Genomic DNA, 22790 nt, shown 5'->3' on the forward strand with positions numbered 1-22790 from the left:
CTGCTCTTCAACATTCCTACACCTTCCTCCACACCATTCAACCCCTCAATGTTACCTCCAGCCCACCCCAATTACCCCCTGGTCTCCCCAGATTCCAACAATACTCTCTTGTCTATGTTCATCCCTCCCCTAGACGCCCACATCACTTCTCTCTCTACCACTTACCCCCTGACATCCCCCCTTTCCAATTATACCATCTCCCCTATGCTCCACCCTCCCCCTGACTCCCACATCACTTCTCCCTCTTCCTCCTACCCCCTGGTATCCCCCTTTTCCAATAACATACTCTCTGTTAAGCACCTCCCTCCCTCTCCATCGGACTCACTTCGTCCCCTCCCACCGCACTCATGCATCTCCCAAACTCCCTTAACATCTCCCACACTTCCTCAAACTCTACCCCACTCCCACACCCACTTGCTATCTTCAATAAACCACACTCTACCAGTTACGCCAATTCCTAATGCCTCTACACCACTTCCTCCAATCTGTCAGCCCAAAATGATTGCCACTCCTACATCTTCCTCCTACACTCACCCACTCTCCAAAATTTACCCTACCCCACATTATAATTCCACTCTCCTCCCCCCCTCCTGGTTTTCCCCCTTGTACCCCTCACTTTATCCCCCCTCAAGACAACCATAACTCAACCAAATACCCAATAAATACTGATCCTCCGCATTCAATCCATACACTATCACCCCCTAACATTGAACTTCTCCTTTCGTCCCTCGTTTCAGAACTCTCCTCACTCAGAAGCGATATCTCACGCCATACCAAGCCATCCCCTCAACTCACACCGACTCTCCAATCCCCTCACAATATTCCCTATCTTCGTACATCAACACCAATCTCAACCCATCAATTTACCGCCCACCAAATGATATCACCAACATCAACACTCCTCCCCTCACTAATAACTTCACAACCAGTTCAATACCAGCTCAACTGTCCTCTATCGTCCCACCCTTCAATGCCAACACGCCCTCCCGACCTCAACTTGATACTTGCCCAATAACCCCGGAATTTTATCCTTCCATAAACTTACCCATCTTTCCCTGTCCATCCTCATCCATCATTCCCCCTACTCATCAGTCTAGTATCCCAGTTCTCCTAGGAACAAACAGACTTCCCCCTCTCCCAACATCCCCTAGACCTCCCCAACAACTGAGACCTATCCCCCCTGTCCCACCACACGACGACCTGACCCCTCTCCCCTCAATTGCATGTTGATCAACTGCCGATCCGCCTCCTGCCATGCCACTGAGATTGCGGAAACTATTCTAAGTGAAAACATTGACATCACATTCGTAACTGAAACCTGGCTCACCCCCACTCCATTCCTATCCTCAACTTGCTTATTCCCCCAGGTTATTCTATCATCAAGAAAGATAGAATCGAGCCAACAGGAGGAGGCCTTGCACTAATTTTTAAATCTGAACTTAACACTTGTGAAACCATATTCTTCAACTATGTATGTTGGATTTTTGTCATTTTGGTCTTGTGTAGTTTAGATTAAATACCTTTATTTTTTTAAACTGTTGTGGAGTCAGTTTGTGGTGTTTTCACTGTGTTACTGTGAGTGTTGGTACATATATTTAGCACATTGCGCTAAGGCGCGCCAAAGGTAAGCCCGTCTGCGCCCGTCCGCGACCGGCCGGGACTAGGGGCTATACCCCCTGCTGGTTTTATTCGAAACTCGTCCACGCCCATCCGCTACTCTCACAATGAGTTGCTAGCCTTTTATGATGATAAAAAGGGTAATAAAAAAATCTATGCACCCAAACGGGGCCAGGATTATCTCATGGACCAATTTCCTGCCTCGCCTTTCGCTGGTCCAGTATGGGTCAATCTCCATTAGGCCATCACACAATCCATGCTAAAAATCACCTGACTCTGAACTGTCTATATCTTACCGCTAGATCCTTACCTAGACATGCCCTGGATATTTGGGATTTACTCATATCTAAGACCTCGGACCTCGTTTTCATAACTGAAACCTGGCTATCCAATACCAATGCTCCGGATCTAGCAAACGCCCTCCCCTCTAATTATAAAATCATTACGCAAGACAGATCTGGTAAAAGAGGAGGGGGGGTCGCTGTGATATTCAGGGAACATTTAACATGCTTGGTGGAACCAATAACTGCCCACATCGAACATCAGACCTTACCTTTTAAAGTACTTTATGAGGGTCTTACCATCTTAGCTGGTGCAGTTATATACAACCCCCCTGGACAACAAGCCAGTCTTGGCGCCAAATTACTGAATCAACTTCTGCCACTTTGTCTAAAACATAAAAACTATCTAATTGTTGGCGATTTTAACATTCATTATGAGAAAATGGATGCTTTGGGAACTTCCCAGCTGGAATATGACATGGAGATTCTTAATCTTAAGCAGTGGGTAGTGGGCCCCACTCATACAGCTGGCCATATACTGGACCTACTATTTACCAACATCGAATCCACCAACATAAGAGAGGTCCATCCCCTATCCTGGTCGGACCACTCCCTTATATCCTTCTCACTTGACCTTCCCGGTAAACCTCTGAAATCTAAGGTAGTCCCTCAGATTTCCAAACGAGCGTGGAGGCTAATCAATTAATCCAATTTTGAGAAACATTTTCAAGAGGCCAATGTTAAACTACCGGAGGACTCCTCTGTCTGTAATGATGTTACCTTACTAGACGCTGGAATATTGCAAACATTAAATAAACTAGCCCCGATGCGGGAATCCAGAAAAAAATCTATAACAGAGAAATGGTACACCCCTCATCTAAAAAATCTTAAAAAGGAATGTCAAAAATCTGAACATCTTTGGAGACAGTCCAAGAACAGTGAAGCGAGACTAAACTATGTCCATAAACGGAAGCAGTATATTCTTGCCATCAAAAATGCTAAGAAGGATTATTTCACTCAGCGTATTCAAGAAAATAGTAATTCAGCGAAAGAACTGTTTAAAATAGTGAAGGAGCTTAGCAAACCATCTAGCACTTCACAAACACTCACCCCTTCGGTTGAGGCTTGTGATCGTATTAGCACCTTCTTTGCCGAAAAAAATCAAGAAAATGTACTCTACTTTCACTCCCCAACATACTTACAGCAACACAGACAACCCATCCAAGACTGTGATTCTATCGGAAGTATTCACTGCTTTACCAGACTTAGGAAATGTACCCCGCTTAACCGGTTTTGAACCATTTTCTGTGGATGAGGTCCTAGCAGCCTTGAACACAGTTAAATCTGGCTCCCCCTCAGACACCTGTCCCCTCTTTGCGTTCTCAAGAATTGCGTCCACGCTCTGTCCCCTGATCACACAACTTTTTAACAAATCACTAGGTACTGCCATCTTCCCTGATGCTTGGAAGCACGCCTCTGTTACCCCCCTTCTGAAGAAAGCCGGATCTGACATTCTCAATCCAGTGAACTACAGACCCATCTCCCAGCTTCTTTACCTCTCCAAAGTTCTGGAGAAATTGGTCAATGTACAGCTGACTAGGTACCTAGAAAGTAACTTCCTCCTGGATCCTTCCGAGACTGGCTTTAGAGCCAATAACAGCACCGAGGCAACGTTGCTGGCAGTGTCGGACAGTATCAGATCCTCCACCGATCAAGGTGGAGTGGTGGCGCTGATACTGCTTGACCTGTCAGCGGCATTTGACACGGTATCCCACAACTGCCTGCTGAACATACTTCGGAGCAAAGGAGTCCAATCCACGGCATTGAACTGGTTGCACTCCTTCCTGAGCAACCGCACTCCGGCAGTACATATGGGTCAGTTCCACTCAAGGCCCAATTCCATTGGCTGCGGGGTCCCCCAGGCTGCCTCACTGAGCCCCACTCTTTTCAATGTCTATATGTCGTCTCTCGCCGACATTGGAAGGAAGTGGGGCATTGGCATCTGCTCCTATGCGGATGATATGCAGCTGATGGTGGCCATGGATGAAGGGCCTGATGTAACCAAAACCAAGTTACATGACTGCCTCTCTGAAATGGCTCAGTGGATGCATGCGCACTGCCTAAAGTTGAATGCAGGTAAATCTGAGATTCTTCTGTTTGGTGGTGCCAAACGGCTGTGGGATGCCACATGGTGGCCACCCTCGTTGGGTTTGGCCCCCACTCCAAAACAACATGCCAGGAACCTGGGAATCATCATGGATGATGTCTTGTCCATGATGGATCACATTCGATCCCTTTGTGGCAAGGGCTTTGCCATCTTAAAGCTTCGCCAGGATATTACCCTGGATACCCCTGGATTGCAGACGCTCAGTCACACAGGCCCTATTGGTTAGTCGCCTGGACTATGGCAATGCGCTGTTTGTAGGGATGAATGAACATTTGTTCTCTCGCTTACAGGTTTTGCAAAATCTGGCGGCCAAACTCATTTGCAACAAAGGCAAACTAGACTCGGCATCGGAATGCTTAAAGAGACTTCATTGGCTCCCGATGCGTCAGAGGGCTACCTTCAAATTGCTTAGCCATGCCCATAGGGCTCCTCATAAGACTGGCCCCACAATTCTTCAAGGGAAGATCGAATTTCATGTCCCTACTAGAAACCTACGTTCATGTCAATCGGCTTTGGCTAGGACCAAACGCATCTACAAAGTTAGACCAGGTGGTCGTTCCTTTTCCTACTTGGCAGCAAAAAGGTGGAATGAGCTCCCTATTGACCTGAGACATACTACAAATTATCTCCGTTTCGGAAAAAGTTGAAAATCCACCTCTTCCCCAATCTTTAGCATTTCAGCATCCGCCATCAGTAGTCCCTATTTGGTATAAGCGCCGTGATATCCCTTGGGATGAGTGTTGCGCTCTACAAAAACCGCAAATAAAAATAAAAAATTGCCTTTGATAAGCCTGACTGCTCCTGCCAAGCTACCAAGGGGGTGAGCAGGGGTTATCTAAAGAGTGCATCCTTCTTACCCTGAATAGAAGCAAGGGTGCCTATTTGGACAGTGGTTCCTACCTCTGCCAACTAGATACCCCCAGTTCTAACACTCGCACTCTCTACAAAGTGTACTTCATTGTAGTACACAGTACAGAAAGGTGGTATCTTACAGATACCATTCATGGGAAGCTGACAGTAAATGTTGACAAAGCATCAGTAGATGTTCCACTAGAGGCTCCTTTCAGATCTTCTGATGGATTTGTCAATGCCGCATTTGCAGAGTATACAACTCTGTTGCAATATCAGATATAACTTCAGCAATGAAATCTACAAGCACCTTTTTATTGGTTTGACACCAAATTTTGAGTGGGCCACTAGTGTGGTGGCTCGTTATCAATTAAACTGCTTCAAACGGCAAGGCAAGAGTGTCTTTGTTGAAAACAATCGATGCTAGCCATCACACCAAGCATTTGGGACTTAGCAGATGCGTTAAACATTTTTATGTCTGCAGAAGAGAAACTCTCAAAGCAGGGGTATGTTTTCCGGCATGGGACAACCTGGCTCTCCCATGCTCTGGAAACAACATAGGCCAAATAGCATCAGTAGACATCTCTATATAGGTGGACCTCCTGAGGCTATGTCATCCAGTGGTCCAACACCGATAAGTCTGTTCTAACAGAGGAGATGGCTATGAGTCTGTCATCTGAAACGCACTACTTCCTTTACCTCCTAATAAGATGGGAGAACAGATATGTGGGCAAAGAGGGCACCTTTTAGATGCAATAGGCAACAGTCTTAACTGAGGTGTTTCTGAGCTCCCACACAGCTTACACCTAAAGGCACACAGGTGGTAGGTACCAAGGGTAACCTTAACTCATCTCTGATCACTTAGTAAGAATAAAAACTTAATGAGATAACACAATTAAAACATGTAAACGTCTACATGAAATTAAAGATGGAAAATGCCATACAAATGAAGTAAAATAGAAATAAGTGTAAGATCAAGGACAAGCCCTCAATTTGACCCACAGGAAAGGATACTTGGTGATAGTAAGTGAGAAACAAAAAAATGTGAAACAATGTGAGAGCAGTGACAGACAATCTACCAAAAAATATTAGATTCCATTTTACTCTTTTGCTTCCCCATATCATAACTTTGGTGAAGACACCTTTTGTAGAAAATAAAAGATACCCTCCTGGTAGGCAGGAGTCAGGTAGCCTGTTCATGCAGATTAATATATTGCAGGTTTATTGAAGGGGATTACAAGTTAGTTACAGGTTACAAGTTACGTAAGGGACACCCCACCAAAGGCAGCATCCTCCCCCTGCTCAACCCACCGAGTCTAACTGTCAACCAGTCTCCAGTCACTCACCAACATTCCATGATATCACACACTGGCTGAGTTAAGCTGGGAACAATGGAGATATGCACAGAATACATCTAAAGAATAGAAGATTATGACACTAAAAACCTAAACATATGATATATTTTAAATTCCTTCCTTGGCAGATGTTGTTACTTCACTAAACTTATGGATGGAAATTCTGCTAGCCAAACTTCAAAATCAGACTGTATGTTTCTTCGTGGAAGACAAACTTGGACTTAAAGTGCAAGTGAAGTTGTCCAGCAAATGAATGTAAATAAAGTTGTGGTCTGCCACAGTCAGGTCAAGCACGTCAATATTTTAGAGGCTAAGGGCCACATGTATGTACATTAGAAATTCCGAGGTCCTAATTGTGATTCCATGTGGATCGCAATTAGGAACTTGCCATTTCAAATTTACAAAACCCTATTGAATTCCACTTGCAATCCCCAGTGGGTCGCATATCGGCCTGCCTCATTAATATTCAAGATGCAGGTCGCAACTAGCGTTCCTTAGGGAATAGTAAAATAACAGGAATTGTGGCATGTTGGGGACAGCTGACCACGATGTCTTTTTTAAAGAAAACAAGGATGCGTTTTAAAAGAGAAAAATGAAATGTTTATTTTTGATTTTTTAGGAGGAGGCAGTGGTCTGTAGGACCACTGCCTCCTCTTAAAAAAGGTTTTTGCATGTATTCACAAAGGGGTCCATCAGGGACCCTTTCCCATTTACGAATGCGTTAGCACCAACTTGAAATTGGTGTTGAAAAGTTTTGTGACCACATTTTGTTCGCAAACCATTCGTACATAGGACTCGGGTCTCTATTAGGAAGTGAGGCCCTTAACATGCCTCTTCCCAATACTTAATCGCTAACCGGTTATGCAATACAGTAATAGGATAACGAATCACAAAATAGGGTTTTGTGCACTGGAAAAAGATATGGGCCGTTTCCGACACCCATAATTTGCAACAAAAAAATGCTACATACACGTGGCCCTAACTTTCAAGTGAGACAAAGCTGGTGGCCATGCCCGAGTAAGGATCCCAAGACTTTGTCTAAACAGTACAGGAGGCCTTATGTAGCACATTTAATTAGGAAAAAGGAACTTCCAACAGTTGATGCTCAGTGCAGAGATATCATATGTGGAATGGACCTGGAGCTTAAGTGAGTCAGTTGTTGAACTGTGGATTTTATCCAGCTAGGCTTTTTGGAGATACCTCTCTCTCAATAAATTGGTACATGGCAATTGTGATGTTCAAAAATCTCCAAGGGGGATTAACAAAGTCCTGAGTGTGATGAGGTTGCACCTTTTTTCAGAAGAATGCTCAAAGGACACATGGGGGTCGATTCCGATCCGGTAAAATCCCCGTCCGTACGATTCGTATCCGGAGCCGTTTCCGTACGACTCGTACACACACCGTACGACTCGGCGAGTACGATCCAGACCGGGTGATCAGGACGCTATTCGTACGGTCCACGTCAGGTAAGGGCGATTCGTACGGAAAAGCGCACAATCACTTACACACTGTACGGCGCGTACCCCCCATGATCGCAGGGGTACGGCGCGTACCCCTGCGATCATGGGGGGTACGTGCCGTACACCCAGCGTACATGGGGTACGCACCGTACACCCACCGTACATGGGTACGGTGCGTACCCCATGTACGCTGGGTGTACGGCACGTACCCCCCATGATCGCAGGGGTACGCGCCGTACCCCTGCGATCATGGGGGGTACGTCCCGTACCTGGGGGGGGCGTTCCGTACCTGTTTCGGCGCGAACTCTGCGTTTACGACTGTTTTCAGCTCCCGTAGGAAAAGGGTCGTACGGTGCGTACCCGACACGAATCGTACTTGCTGGGTCATAAAAACCAGCCGCGAACCGTAGTGATGTCACGTACAGCGGGTTCCGAGTGAGACTCGTACGGAGATTTGAGTCGTACGGAGTCCTGAACGACTCGTACGGAGTTCGGCTCCTGGTACGAATCGTACTTCGTCGTACGTACGGGACGTTTACGGGTACGATTCGTACGGGCAAAAAACGCTCCGTACGACGATTCGGAGCGCATTTTACCGGATCGGAATCGACCCCATGGTCTCCCTCCTAGGGATAGCCAGCATAGTAATTTAGCCATGAACACACAAATGAACTCAAAATATAATTTGTTAGGCAACATTTACTTTTGTATTGTTCAATTATGTTGGTATCTAGCAGAGCTTCCAATTAATTAAGTTCTGTTGGAAGCAGCTGTAGACATCTCCCACAAAGTTTATAGTAGCACACCTGTAAAACAGATCAGCAGCTCCCTTCTTCATTATTCCATGCCGCAGGCTTCAATGAAGCAAAACTGACTATCCATAGCACAACACAATTTGCCTGTGATTTTGATGAGAAAACGGTGTCCTAAAGGTGCAAGCTCATGGAACAGAAATTCAGAATGTATAGATTAGAACCACTAGTAGACAAATAAGGAATTATTCAGTAATCCCAGTGAGGTGCCATGATTGATGTGATGTTCAGTGGAATAAATACATCTTCTTAAAGGTTTGCTCATGGTGGGTACCTGTAGTTTAATCTTATCAGCCCTTAAGTGGCCATATCACCACATATTGAGCAGTTCTAGTTCTGTGAGAGTGCCCAAGTGAAGTCGGATTTAAATTACAAGATGTTGCTGTTATTTACAGCGAGCATCTCGTAAAGCTATATAACAGGGAGCTGGCAACAGAGTACTGTAGTAAATAAATGATGGTACAATCCATGTAGATTCTTCAAGTAGATTTATTTAGGATGAGATGTTACAAGTAGAAGAGCAGAGCCCCACCAGCAGCAACCTTCCTGCTGCTTAGCCCATCCTCCAACTGACACCCTCACTCATCCAACATTCCACTGCCACCTCTCACACCAACATTCCACTCCACAGACACACTGGCTTTGCAGCAGGTATAACAAGAACTTAGTGAAAGCAAAGGAAAATAGAGATTTGTCTTACGGAAATCACATTTTGGCTGCAGAGTTTTGCACTTAAATAGCTAAAGAACTTATTTCCCTACTATTATTTTCTTCTAGAAAGGATACTCAATATCAGCTGCCCCTCTGTTCAAAGCTCACATGCAGGTTTATATGCTAACCTGTGTGTGATAGACTGAACTCGTCTGGATGCAGAATTCATTCTGAATCAATCAGAGTGTTTGAAGAGACATCGGCTCTATTTAAGGTCCACTTGAGTGGCCATGTTACTTTAGCGACAGTTTTTCATGTCCTGGACTTTCTCCATACAATCTAATGCATTCTAGGATGTGTAGCCTGGCTTCACTTCCATCATGATACTGAGAATAGCACACCTGAAAGCATTGTTTTATAGTCCTTGATGAAATGGGTGAGATGGGTGAGGTGGTGACCCTGTTTACTCGATGTTATGGTTATCATGTTTTGAAAGCATTGTTTTATAGTCCTTGATGAAATGGGTGAGATGGGTGAGGTGGTGACCCTGTTTACTCGATGTTATGGTTATCATGTTTTGAAAGCATTGTGTTATAGTCCTTGATGACATGGGTGAGATGGGTGAGGTGGTGACCCTGTTTACTCGATGTTATGGTTATCATGTTTTGAAAGCATTGTTTTTATAGTCCTTGATGAAATGGGTGAGATGGGTGAGGTGGTGGCCCTGTTTACTCGATGTTATGGTTATCATGTTTTGAAAGCATTTTGTTATAGTCCTTGATGACATGGGTGAGATGGGTGAGGTGGTGACCCTGTTTACTCGATGTTATGGTTATCATGTTTTGAAAGCATTGTTTTTATAGTCCTTGATGAAATGGGTGAGATGGGTGAGATGGGTGAGGTGGTGACCCTGTTTACTCGATGTTATGGTTATCATGTTTTGAAAGCATTGTGTTATAGTCCTTGATGACATGGGTGAGATGGGTGAGGTGGTGACCCTGTTTACTCGATGTTATGGTTATCATGTTTTGAAAGCATTGTTTTTATAGTCCTTGATGAAATGGGTGAGATGTGTGAGATGGGTGAGGTGGTGACCCTGTTTACTCGATGTTATGGTTATCATGTTTTGAAAGCATTGTGTTATAGTCCTTGATGACATGGGTGAGATGGGTGAGGTGGTGACCCTGTTTACTCGATGTTATGGTTATCATGTTTTGAAAGCATTGTTTTTATAGTCCTTGATGAAATGGGTGAGGTGGTGACCCTGTTTACTCGATGTTATGGTTATCATGTTTTTTCTCTTCTAGGTATTCCCTTTTCAGGTTACAATAATTTAGCAGTGAATGTGTGTGCTTAATATAGAAGGCACATTTTCTAGTATTGGAGAACTGGGCACAAGGAAACTGGGAACATGTCATGGTCCAGGTCACCAGATGTGCCTATAACCGGCTGGACAGTGATTACGCTGTGCCTTGTTAAGTCTAAGGTCCAGCAAGTACATTGTCATGAGGAAAGATTAAAACAGATTAAACATTGACGTCACTAGATTTGCACACCTTGGAGTTTACCCTAATAAGTGCTCAGAGCAAGAAACTTGGCTTTCAGACATGCCAATAGCTTGCTTAATCTTCCCGACGGCCCCCAGCACCTAGAGACCCTTACGGGTGATTGTGCGCTTTACAAATGTGGATTATTATAATAATGGAGTGATCCCGCTTTGTGTGAAGTCATCTCAAATAAACGTTGCCCTGTTTGATCAAAATGCTCCGTATTCTGATGTAAATATATGCATCACTTGAGGCCCAAACACAGTTTCAAAGGGTGCTCCTTCATCAGAAGAATAGTCAAATGTCTCCATTTGTGTTTTGTGCAGATACCCCAACGCCGCCAACGGTGACCTACCCTCAAAGAATGACTGAAGGGCTCCCAGTAGCAATCACCTGCTCTGTGGAGCACACCTGCCCCACTCACCCACCTAGCCTGGCATGGGACAAGATTAAGAGAAATGTCAGCGTTTACCACCAAGAACTCTCGGATGGGATATGGAGGACTGTGTTGCTGTTGAAATACACCCCCGCCGCAGAGCATCACGAGGAGGACTTTGTGTGTTCAGCTACTTACCCCAGTGGCAAATCAGCGTCTAAATCCATTTCATTGGCCATTCGATGTAAGTCTTTGAACTTTAATTGTTGGATATGAATATGAACATTACTGAGAAATTGAAATAATATTGTGTTAAAACATATAATCACTAGAGGGGCGTGGCTTGCGCGCCGCTTTGGAATGGCGGTTCGCGCTTGAGCTCCGAGACGAGCGAGGGCCGTCGGAGGTTCGTCTCCGCTTCCTGGGACCCCATACACGCAAAAAACAGAGCCTCATGTGTCGGAAGGTGCCGTGTGCCGGCTGAACGTCCTTCCTGTGCCCTGGACCTAATGGTGACTGATCTTCTCACAATATAAGGTGACGCTCGGTGTTTCTGTGGGCGGCCGCCATTTTGGGTCGCCTTTACACGCAGTTCCGAGTCTCCTCAGCAAAGGAGCTACCATGGCTACGAAGTTCTACGAAATGCCCGCAAATAGGTGTTGGTGACTACTATTAACCCCTACCAGCTTATAGAGACTTCTTTTTCCGTTTTTCATGCTGTGGTGCCTTAAAATATAATCTTTTTGCATTTTACTCTACTTTATTCTGAGCGTCTTCAGTGCCTTCCACTGCTATTAACTGCTCTTTAATATCCTGCTTTACCTGCTAGAGGTGTGCTTGCATATTTTTACTATTTTTCTTTTTTTTTTTTCCTGCCTCCTGAGTAAATCATTATCCTCGGGCTTTGGGATTTTCCTCAGCTCTCTGAAGTGCTTGTCTCTTCTACTTTTGTTTGGGAGGCTCTATGGCAGCAAATATGGGCTTGTCGCCGACTGCTAAAGATTCAAAGGAGTCGAAAGCTTCTCTTAAGAGACTCAAACAGCTATCTCCTACACCTGAATCCTCTCAAAAAGATACTAATTCTACTCTGGAGGCTATTCTGACACGTCTCAATGACGTGCATGACATTGCGCAGTCTACTAAAACTAATACAGACTTACTGCAGGTGGAGGTATCAGCCATCAGAAATGATCTTAAGGCTCTCCCCATTCGTGTCTCTGCCACGGAGACACGCATTAGTGGCGCTGAGGATAATCTGCAGAAGCAGTCTAGATCTCTTTTACAATTCGAGCGCTCAATGGCGGCTTTGCGGAGGGATCTAACTGAGCAAGAGGACCGTAACCGTAGATCCAACCTGCGCATTTTTGGCCTTCCTGAAGAAGCAGAGAAAGGTGCTCCGTCTATGATTGACTTCTTATACCAATGGTTGCCTTCTACTCTGCAAATTTCATTTCAAAAAGACTTTGAGCTGGAACGGGCACATCGTGTCCCCACTTTCCGTTCTACATCTGCTACGCAACCACGGGCTGTCATTTTTAAGCCGTTGCGTCATCAGCACACGGAACAAATTTTGGCTCATATGCGGAAGATTAAAGTTCTTTCTTGGGAAGGACACCGTATTTCGATCTCTCAAGACTTTGCAAGAGACACTGTGATAAGGAGGAAAGGTTTTCTTAATCTTCGAAAGCGTCTATCTGAGATGAATATCCCTTTCTCCTTCTCTGGCCCTTCCAAATTTCGCATTACCTTCAAAGGTCGCTCTAGAATCTTCGATGAACCTGCTGACTTGGCCTCTTTTTTAGACAATCAGATGGAGCTACAGATGGAACTTCAAATGGAGGCTTCGCGTCTGCCTGGGGCTTCTGGCACTTGATGTGAATTTTTGTCTTCCTTGTTTTTTCTCTGTTTTTTCCGGGTCTATTGAGTTTACCTTTTAGACCTGCGTGCTCCGTGGTTGATGGGGCGCATATGGCTTTCTTTTGTGACTGTTGTTGTCAGTCACCTTTTTCGATGATGTTTTTTTTCTTGTAGTCGGTGTGATCTTTTTTCCGTCTTCATGATGTTGTCATTTGACATGGTTTTCTTCCTCCTTATGGTTTGTGTTGTTAGTCTTCGTTCTCTCATTCCTCATTGTTATATTAGACATATCTCATATCTGTTTCCTTGTTCCGTTTTGTAGTAGTAGTCTGCTTCTGTATGATCTTTTTCCCGGTAACCATTTTTGCGTCTATCTATTTTTGGTTATGTTGCTATAATGTGTATTCATATTTCTTCTTTTCTCTATCCCCGTCCTTAGATTGTTTCTTTCTTTATCGTTTTTGGAGTAGTCTAATTTCTCACTTGATTTGTACTTGGATATTCCGTCGTGTGTGCTCATTCTTCTTGTATGTCTTTCGTCTTTTTGACTTCAATTTGTCTGGTTCTGTTTCGTAGTATGATACAAGCGTTGGTCATAGGCTCATTATTATATATTTTCTATAGTTGCGTTTAGCTGCGCTCACCATGCTATAATTATTGTACCTTGCATTTATTTATATGCTTACTTGGTTATTGTTTTAATGCTTGGACTGCTTTACTGGTCTTACATGATCTTTTCTATGAGGTCTCAGATATTGGATCACTTTTATATTTTACTATTAATTTGTCTAAATATCATATAGGACTTTCTTATCTTTTATTGTTCCTTCCTGTTCTCCCTAGTTACTTATAACGGGGTGTATATACCTTTTGCATGACAGTTCATTGCTTACAAGTATCTTTAAATATGTATTGTATATTTAGGTTTAATATATATTTACATTGCTGTTTCATTGCTTGTTCTGCTTCTCAGCTATTTACTATTTCCTTGTATTGGTGCTAGGCTATTGCAAATCTGTGCACTTCTCTTATACTTTTTAATAAGCTATTCTATTTTTATTACACTTTTTAGTCTCTTCTTTACCCTCTTCTCTCTTACTATATTTCTGACATGTTTCTGCACTTTCGTGTCAATTATTATAACAAGTTCTCTATATTTAAAGACAATTGATTGTTTGCTTATCTTGCGTTTTTTCATATTTATCCTCGTTATGATATAGTTCCTTGTATTTATCTAGGGTAGTGCTTCCTTATTTGATGGATTGACCTCCTGTTTCAGTGCCTTGCTCTATTGTATTTCATCTTTTTTCTTTCTGCTACACCCTGTAGTCTTTTTACAATTATGTTTTTCTTCTATTTATTCTTTCCTGTTTTTTTATGCTGCCTGCCTCGTCTTCATTCTCTCTACTTTTCGTCAACTTTTATGATGTTTTCTTGCTGTTTTCTTCTTTATGATTAGGTATAACTATAATTGCGACTTGCTATTGCATTTCTTTTACTAGATTTCTCTCTCTCTTCCATCTATTTCTCTTTTTTGATTACTTTATATGCTACTTGTGAATTAACTTGATATATGCGTATTCTCTTTATAGATTCATGGATGAATTGTTTTTGTACTACTCTACTGTTATTAGTTTATATTGCAGTTGTTCCTATCTCCTAATTACGTATACTCAGTTGTATACTGTTTTGGGGTTGTTCATATCAATTATAATCATTCCTCATGACGGTCCCCTTGCTCGCCTTCCCACGTTCCCCATGGTATGAATTTGGTCTTTTTCAGACCTCCCCTGCTGTTTCTTTTCTCTCTTCTTTCTTCTCCTCTCTTGTCTTTTTTCTTCTTTCGGATTTCCCTCATGGACTCTCCCGCTGCGACGTTAATGTTTGAAGTCTGGATGCTTGTATTCGTGCTGCTTGTTTTCTGTTTGCCCTCTATGGATTATGTTATTTTTTTCAATTTCTGTCTATGCCGGGCTTGAATGTGTTGTCCCTTAATGTTAAGGGTTTAAATCATCCAGTGAAACGGTCAAAAATCTTAGATTATTGCAAATCTCTCTCTTCGGATCTAGTCCTTTTTCAGGAAACAAAGATTTCTACCAGAGAGGCGCTATTCCTAAAGAAAGAATGGGTTTCAGATGTTGTCTGTTCCGATGCTTGTGGCAAACGGAATGGAGTCATTACTTTAATTTCCAAAAATTCCGGTTTATCCATAGTCTCCTCTGAGCACGATACTGAGGGTCGGTGGCTATTAACTAAGTTGTCTGATGGTAATGCTGATCTTTACGTTATGAACATTTACGCCCCTAACAAGGATGATCCGTCCTTTTGGAAAACGGTTACCAAAAAATTAAATGACACACCTCATTCTGGGAATATTATGGTTGGTGGGGATTTTAATTTACCAATGGATCCCATTCTAGATAGGAATTCCGCTTTTCAATTTCGCCCTCCAAAATCCCATAAACAAATGCTTAACATGTGTTCCATAACTCATCTTCAGGATGTGTGGCGTCTTCACAACCCCACTGGTAGTGATTTTTCCTTCTTTTCTTCACCTCATTCTACCTTTTCTCGTATTGATTATTTATTGGTTCACTCCTCTCTTGTTTCGTCTTCCTCCTCTCTGCTTATTCATCCTATTCTGATTTCTGATCATGCCGCGGTTACTTTTACATTGTTGTCCTTTGCCCCTAAATCAAGAGCTCGCTCCTGGAGATTGAATACAGAAATTTTGCATGATACTGCCCAGATTGATGAGTTCTCTAGTGCAATCGAAACCTTTTTCCTTGAGAATGAAGGCTCAGTTTCTTCCCCAATTGTCCTTTGGGATTCGTTTAAATGTACTTTCCGTGGCCAGGTCATTAAATGTATGTCAAGGAGGAATGCTGCTCTTAAAAAAGAACTTACAGATCTCGCAACTGAAATAAAAAAGCTGGAATCTACCTTTCGACAGTCTAAGGATAAATCTTGCTTACAGTCCATCAAGCAATTAAAATACACATATAACACTATAGTTACCAAAAGAGCCCACATTGGAGTTCAGGCTCAGAAATCTAAAAGGCTGTTGTTCAAAAATCGGGCTGGGAAAATTCTCGCGGCTACATTAAAATTTCAGGATTCTTCCTTCAAGTCTTCTCAAATCTCTTCTATTAACGATCACCTTGGTTCTAAAAAATTTCAGACTGAGGAAATTCTTGAAGTCTTTCGTGATTTCTACAATAATTTATATACCCCTTCTAATCAGGCCTCTTTTGAGCAGTGTCAGGACTTCTTGAAATCTGTCCCGGTGCAGGCGGTATCCGGGGAAGATAGCAATTTTTTAAGTGGTCCGATTACTCCTGAAGAAATCATTGCCGCAATTAAAGCCACTCGTTCTGGCAAAGCTCCAGGGCCTGATGGTTACCCTATTCTGTTTTATAAGACTTTTCTTCCTGTGATTGTTCCCAAGCTTCAATCGGTCTTTGACGCTTTCATTAAGGATGGGTCTGTGTCTGGCACGGCGGCTGATGCTACCATTGTAGTAATTCCAAAAGAGGGAAAGGATCATTCAGATCCAAAAAACTTCCGTCCTATTTCCCTTCTTAACATGGAGGCTAAAATTTTTGCTAAAATCTTAGCCAAGAGATTAGAATCCTTCATTCCTAAACTGGTACATCCCTCTCAAACGGGTTTTGTAAAGGGCCGTCTTGCGCGTGATAATATACGTACCTTTTGCCATATTCTCGGATCAGCTAAACGTTCTCATCTCCCAGCCGCGGCCCTAGCTCTTGATGTGGAAAAAGCCTTTGACAAGGTTTCTTGGCCTTTTCTTCGTGCTGTCTTGTGTGCACATAATCTTGGGGACTCCTTTATTAATATGGTCATGGCTCTTTACTCTCAACCTAGAGCTAACATAAGAGTCAACGGTGCTACGTCGTCCTTTTTTAATCTTCGCCAAGGCACTCGACAAGGGTGTCCTTTATCTCCACTTTTGTTTTTATTGTCCATTGACCCTCTCCTCAGATTGATTGAGTTACACCCAGAAATCAAAGGTTTTTCTTTTGGTCCTCATTGTATTAAAACTGCTGCGTATGCGGATGATGTCCTCATTTTTTCAGATGATATTGCCTTGGCTATTCCTGCTATCTCGGATACGATTTCCCTTTTTTCGAAGGTCTCAGGATACACCTTAAATAGGGATAAGACTGAGATGTTCCCCTTAAATGCCTACTGTTTTTCTACGCATATGGGTTCTGCGGGTTTTAAATGGCAGTCTAAACAATTAAAATACTTGGGTATCTATTTTTGCTTGACCTTATATGCTACAATTACTTATAATGAATCCCAGACTATTCTTAAAGTACGTCGTCTTTTGGACACTTGGTCCCCGAAACACATCTCCTGGTGGGGTCGCCTTCAGACCCTTAAAATGATGATTACACCTATTGTTAACTTTGTGTCCTCTATGCTCCCGGTGAAGCTATCGGATTCCTTCTTTCATGAAATTGATGTTCTAACCTCTAAATTTTTATGGAATGATAAACGGGCTAGAATTTCCTATAAATTCTTGCGGAAGCCTTATGACATGGGAGGTTGTAACCTTCCTGATTGGGAGAAGTACCAAACTGCCTTTTTGGCGTCTCAAGGTGCTCTGTGGTTCTCTTCTCCCCCTATTCATATTCCTTCCTGGTTGTTAATAGAACAGGAGTTGGCTTCTCCATTACCGACTGCTTCCTTTTGCACTGCGTCTACCTTGTCCATCCCTTTTTCCCTCTCTATTATTCTGGATAATCTTGCTGCGATTCGGAAGATAGACAAGAAAGTGGCGATTCCACTTCACAAATCTAGATGGTCGTCTATTTGGCGGAATTCTAAAATTAAAATTAATATTGATCCCTCTCTGTTATCTTATTGGGCTGCTAAGGGGGTCTCGCTTGTTAAACATCTTTATGGCTCTAACAATGAGCCACTACCTTTTTCCTCCTTAGCTCAACAATATTCTTTAACTAATTTAGATTTTTATACCTTTCTTAAAATCAAAGTAGCGCTGGCTAAGGTGCGTCTTCATCCTACTTCTCCTACGGTTACTCTCTTTCACATCTGGACTAAATCTGGTCATGTAGCCTCTAAAATCTATAAATTTTTATCAACTGTTTCACTGCCTACGCAGACAGTTGCTCAAACAAAATGGTTGCACCATTTTGAGCATGGTCTTACTGACCATATTTCTTCAGACACTTGGCAGTTGATTGGTAAATTTTCTCTTCGCAATAAAATCGCCCCATCGTTAATGCAATCTAAATTTTTCTCGGTCAACCTTCTTCATTGGACTCCTGTTCGCTTACATTCGCTCAATCTCAAAGATGATAACCTGTGTTGGAGCTGCGGTTTATTGGCAGGTGACTTTCCGCATATGTTTTTTGAGTGCTCCCTCCTTCAATCCTTTTGGGACCTCATTCACAAACACCTAATGCTCATTTTTAATATTAAGTTCCCACTTTCTTTCCCATTAATTTTATTAGGTCCATTAGCTGCTCCAACCCCTCTACCCTTGGATCCATTGGAATTACAGCTGTTGGATCTCCTATTGACTATTGCAGTGAAAGTAATACTTATGGAATGGAAATCCTTTTCCTCTGTTTCTTATCATACTTGGTGGGCTTGGGTTTCCTTTTTACGAAGTGCTCATACCTCGGTTGATCATGCTCACCTGGCTCCATCTATTGCGAGTGGGGTTTGGACTGCTCTGGATAACTATATGGAGTTGTCGTCCAAGGGGTTGGTTGACCAATATCCCTTCGATTTGTCTGGATGAATGACGTCTTGTTTGTCGTGTTTGTCGGGTTTGTTCGTTGGAAATCCTTCTCTCTTTCTTTCTCCTCCTCCTTATCTGTCTTCTATCTCTTTTTCCACTCTTTCCCTTTTCTGTTTCATTCTTTCTTCCTTCTTCTTTCCTGTCCTCTCTTCCCCTGATTATACCAGCTGATAGTGATACTTTTGGTGGTAGACTCTGCCTGAGATATTAACTTATATTATTAATTAATTTTTCTGTTTTTGGCAGACTGCTTCTATATTTCGATATATTTGCTATGACTCATTTTTGATTGTCAGCTTCTGATTGCTACTCATCTGTTATCAATTGTATCACTTTTACTTATAATCTGTATCTTCATTTGCTTCTTTATAACAATAAAATTCTTTTGAAATGAAAAAACATATAATCACTAACATCAAAAGTGTGAGAACTGCACAGCAATCCGATAGTTTCTGAAAACGGGTATAGGCTCAGTTATGACGCAGTGGCCACGAGCTCATTATGCCTCCAGAGTCCGGTTTTGCACTTGCAGCCATATAGTGTTTTTCTCTTCTATATCAATGCACTGCAGTCTATGAGCAGAGAGCAGTGGGTCCTGTTGCTGCAACTGCAATGGATTTTATAGGGCTTTGCATCCCACTGTGACGTGCTACGGTGGCTTGCTGGGCAGGCAGCATGCTACACTGTGGGGGAGTGCTTGGTTGTAAGGGTGTATTTGCGATGAGTCCTGTGTGGTAGGCATTTTGGTGTCATGTGTGAGTGCTTATCTTATCTTATGTTCTTATCTTATGCGGAATTTGTTAAGCGCACGGTCACCCAGAGGTTTCATGGCGCTGAGGAAACAGATGGAAGATGGTAAGTAAAGAGGCAGATGGAACAATGCTCTAACCGTGCGCTTGTTTGAATAGCCAGGTCTTCAACGCTCTCCTGAACTCTGTCAGCTTGGTACAATTCCGGATAGACAAGGGCAGTGAGTTCCAGGTTTTTGGGGCGAGGTATGCGAAACAGGATCCACCAAGTCGTTTCTTTTTATATGTCGGCACCGTGAGGAGGGACAGATGGGCAGAACGGAGGTCGCGGTTCGGTTCATGTTTGTTTATGAGTTGATTGACGAACCTGGGGCTTTTACCATGGAGAGCCGTGAAAATTATGCAGCCTGTCTTGAAGGTGATCCGATGGGTTATAGGGAGCCAATGGAGGGAGGCCAACAAAGGTTTGGCTGACTTCCTGCGATTGCTCTTGAATATTAATCTGGCCGCTTGATTTTGAACAATCTGCAGGCGTTTAGCGATGGTGAGGGGAAGACCCAAGTAGATAGAGTTGGAGAAATCTAATCGCGAGAGAACCAGTGCGAGTACTACCTGGATAAGAGCAGTATGGGTCAGCAAATGGGCGATCTTTTTAATCTTTCTTAGCTGGAAGAAGCAGGAGGAGATCACTGTTCCGGCCTGGGTTTTCAGTGAGAGGTCGGCGCTGAGAGTAACCCTAAGACTTTTAGCTGACTGGGAGGGGGATGGGGGAGTGCCCATTGAGGATGGCCAGAAGTGGGGGCCCCAGCTGAGTGCGCTGTTGCTAGGGAGTACCAACTCAGTCTTTCCTGGGTTCAGCTTAAGATGGTTCTGATCCATCCAGCTCTGAATGGCAGCATGGTCTTTTGGAATTCCTCGACGGAGTCTGGAGAGTTGAGGGGGAATACCAGCTGCAGATCCTCTGCGTAGTTGTAAATAATGACTCTTCTATTTTTCAGGGAGTGCAGGAGGGGTTTAAGATATAAATTAAAAAGGAGGGGAGACAGTGAGGAGCCCTGTGGGACACCGCAGGTGGTTGGGAGTGTGGGGGCTGTGAAGTTGTCCAGCTTTACAGCCTGGGATCTGTCCGTCAGGAAGGACTTAATCCAAGCGAGAGCCGTGCCGCTGAGGCCGGCTTGTTCGACACGGTGTAATAGAATAGTATGGTCCACCGTGTCGAATGCGGCCGATAGGTCAAGAAGTACGAGGGCTTGGTGAATTCCATTGTCGGCGTTGGTCCTTAGAGTATTCTGCACGGCAAGGATCACCGCTTCGGTGGAATGTGCCTGGCGGAATCCCGCTTGGTTGGATTCCAGATAATCTGATGTTTCGATGAAATTGGATAAACAGCTGGTTACATAGGCTTCAAGCAGCTTTGCACCGTAAGGGAGAAGGGAAATGGGGCGGTAGTTTGAGGGGTTAGAGGGATCGGCACCTGGTTTCTTGATTAGAGGGACCAGGGTGGCATTTTTAAAGGAATCAGGTACTATTCCTCGTGATAGGGAGGTGTTCAAAATGGGGAGTATGCCCTGAGGGAGTGCAGCATAGACTTCTTTCAGTATATGCGGGGGACAGGGATCATTAGGTGAGCACGATTTTACTCGGTTCATTAGTTCCAGTAATTTGGGTGGGTCAATGGGGGGAATGTCCTGAAGGGTATTAGGATTTCTACTGATGTCCGGATAGTCTGCCACAGCATGGTTGGTTTGGATGCTGTTTTTTATGATGTCGATCTTCTCCTTGAAGAAATCGTTGAGTCGGTTGCACATCATTTGTGATGCAGGTTGAGAGGGAGAGGTTCTGGAGTCATTGCATAAATCATTTACGACTCTGAAGATTTCCCGTGATTTGTTTTTAGCGTTGGAGATTTTATCTGAGAAAAAAGTTGCTTTGGCAGATAAGATAGAGTTCTTATAATTTTTGCGGGCTGTCTTGTATAATGCTCTGTCTATGGCGTGGTAGCCATGTCTCCACTTCCTCTCTAGTTGGCGGAGTTCTAGTTTCTGCTTTTTTAAATCAGCGGAAAACCATCTGTGGGCGTCCATACGACGGGCGCGAGAGAACATGGTGAGGGGAGCGTGTGCGTTGCATGCAGAACGGAGCCACTCGGTGTGTGCTTTGTCCATCAGATTGATGTCTGGTCCCTGGGTAGGGATGGAGTTGGTCAGAGTGGAGAGGAAATTTTGGAGGTTTAGGGATCTCCATTTCCTGACTGACCCCCCCGAGGGCGCTTGATTTTTTGGGTGACCCTGAGTGGTGATAGAGAATTGCAATAAGTAGTGGTCAGACCATATACATGGTGAGGCCGTGGGACAAAAGGTAGAGATGTTGTGAGACCAGATGTGGTCTAGGATATGTCCCTTTTCATGGGTGGGGATCAAGACGTGTTGGTGGAAGTTTAAACTGGAGAGGAGCTCGAAAAGTTCTGTGGCAAGAGGTCCAGCTTCCGAGTTATTATACCAGTAATTGAAATCCCCTATGACCATGACTTTGTCATAGTCGACGACTAGACTTGCTATTTGCTCAGACAAGGAAGCTGGGAAGGCAGGCATAGATGTAGGTGGTCGGTAGATCAATGCTAGCGCCATGGTGCCTGTATCGGTGTCAGATTTGATGACTACGTTTTCCGTATCTGGTAAGTCTAGGGGAGGTAAGGTGGTAAACGTATGATCTTTATGAATGATGGCGGCAACACCTCCCCCAGCTTTTCCTGATTTTCTATTTGCTGACAGGATGTAATAATCTGATGGTAAGGCCGTAAGTATATCTGGCAAGGAGTCTGTAGTGAGCCATGTCTCAGTGACAAATAGTATGTCAGGACTATCCGACTTCAAGAGCAGGAATATATCTAGTTGATGTTTAACCAGAGATCTGGTGTTAAGATAGAGACATCGGAGGGTCCGGAGATTGGGTTTAGGGGGGGTTTATTGGTTTTAGATCTTTGAGATAAGATAGGGGTCGGTTCTTGTATGTGATGGTGAGAAAGGATATTGCTTGCCTTTAGGCGAGCGTGTGTGGTCGGGTCGAGGGGTTGAAGAGCGGGATTATGAAGAGAATGCAAATCAAGGGAGGAATACCTGATGAGTTCTTCATTCTGCCTGGTCCCTCGGCCCGTGCAGGCGCGGACGGGCGCAGACGGGCTTGTCTTAGGCGCTCCCACTGTGCTCGTCCGCTGCGCTTCCTGCCCAGGCACATGATGAAGGGGTAGGAGGGGGCGTGGCCTCAAGGGGGCGTGG

The 22790-nt window shown here is 43.8% G+C and overlaps 1 protein-coding gene across 1 annotated transcript in view; it reads left to right on the top strand.

Annotated features, from left to right (window-relative positions):
* The first annotated feature begins 3937 nt into the window (after nt 1-3937).
* Nucleotides 3938-22790, top strand: part of LOC144769663 (B-cell receptor CD22-like) — a 238105-nt gene continuing 219252 nt past the window's right edge. The window contains exons 1-2 of the mRNA XM_078653838.1: nt 3938-4034; nt 11066-11359. Of these exons, the coding sequence (XP_078509964.1) occupies nt 3938-4034; nt 11066-11359 (391 nt within the window). The remainder of the gene's footprint in view (nt 4035-11065; nt 11360-22790) is intronic.

The sequence above is a fragment of the Lissotriton helveticus genome, chromosome 7 (assembly GCF_964261635.1).
Source record: "Lissotriton helveticus chromosome 7, aLisHel1.1, whole genome shotgun sequence".
NCBI classification, from domain to species: Eukaryota; Metazoa; Chordata; class Amphibia; order Caudata; family Salamandridae; genus Lissotriton; species Lissotriton helveticus.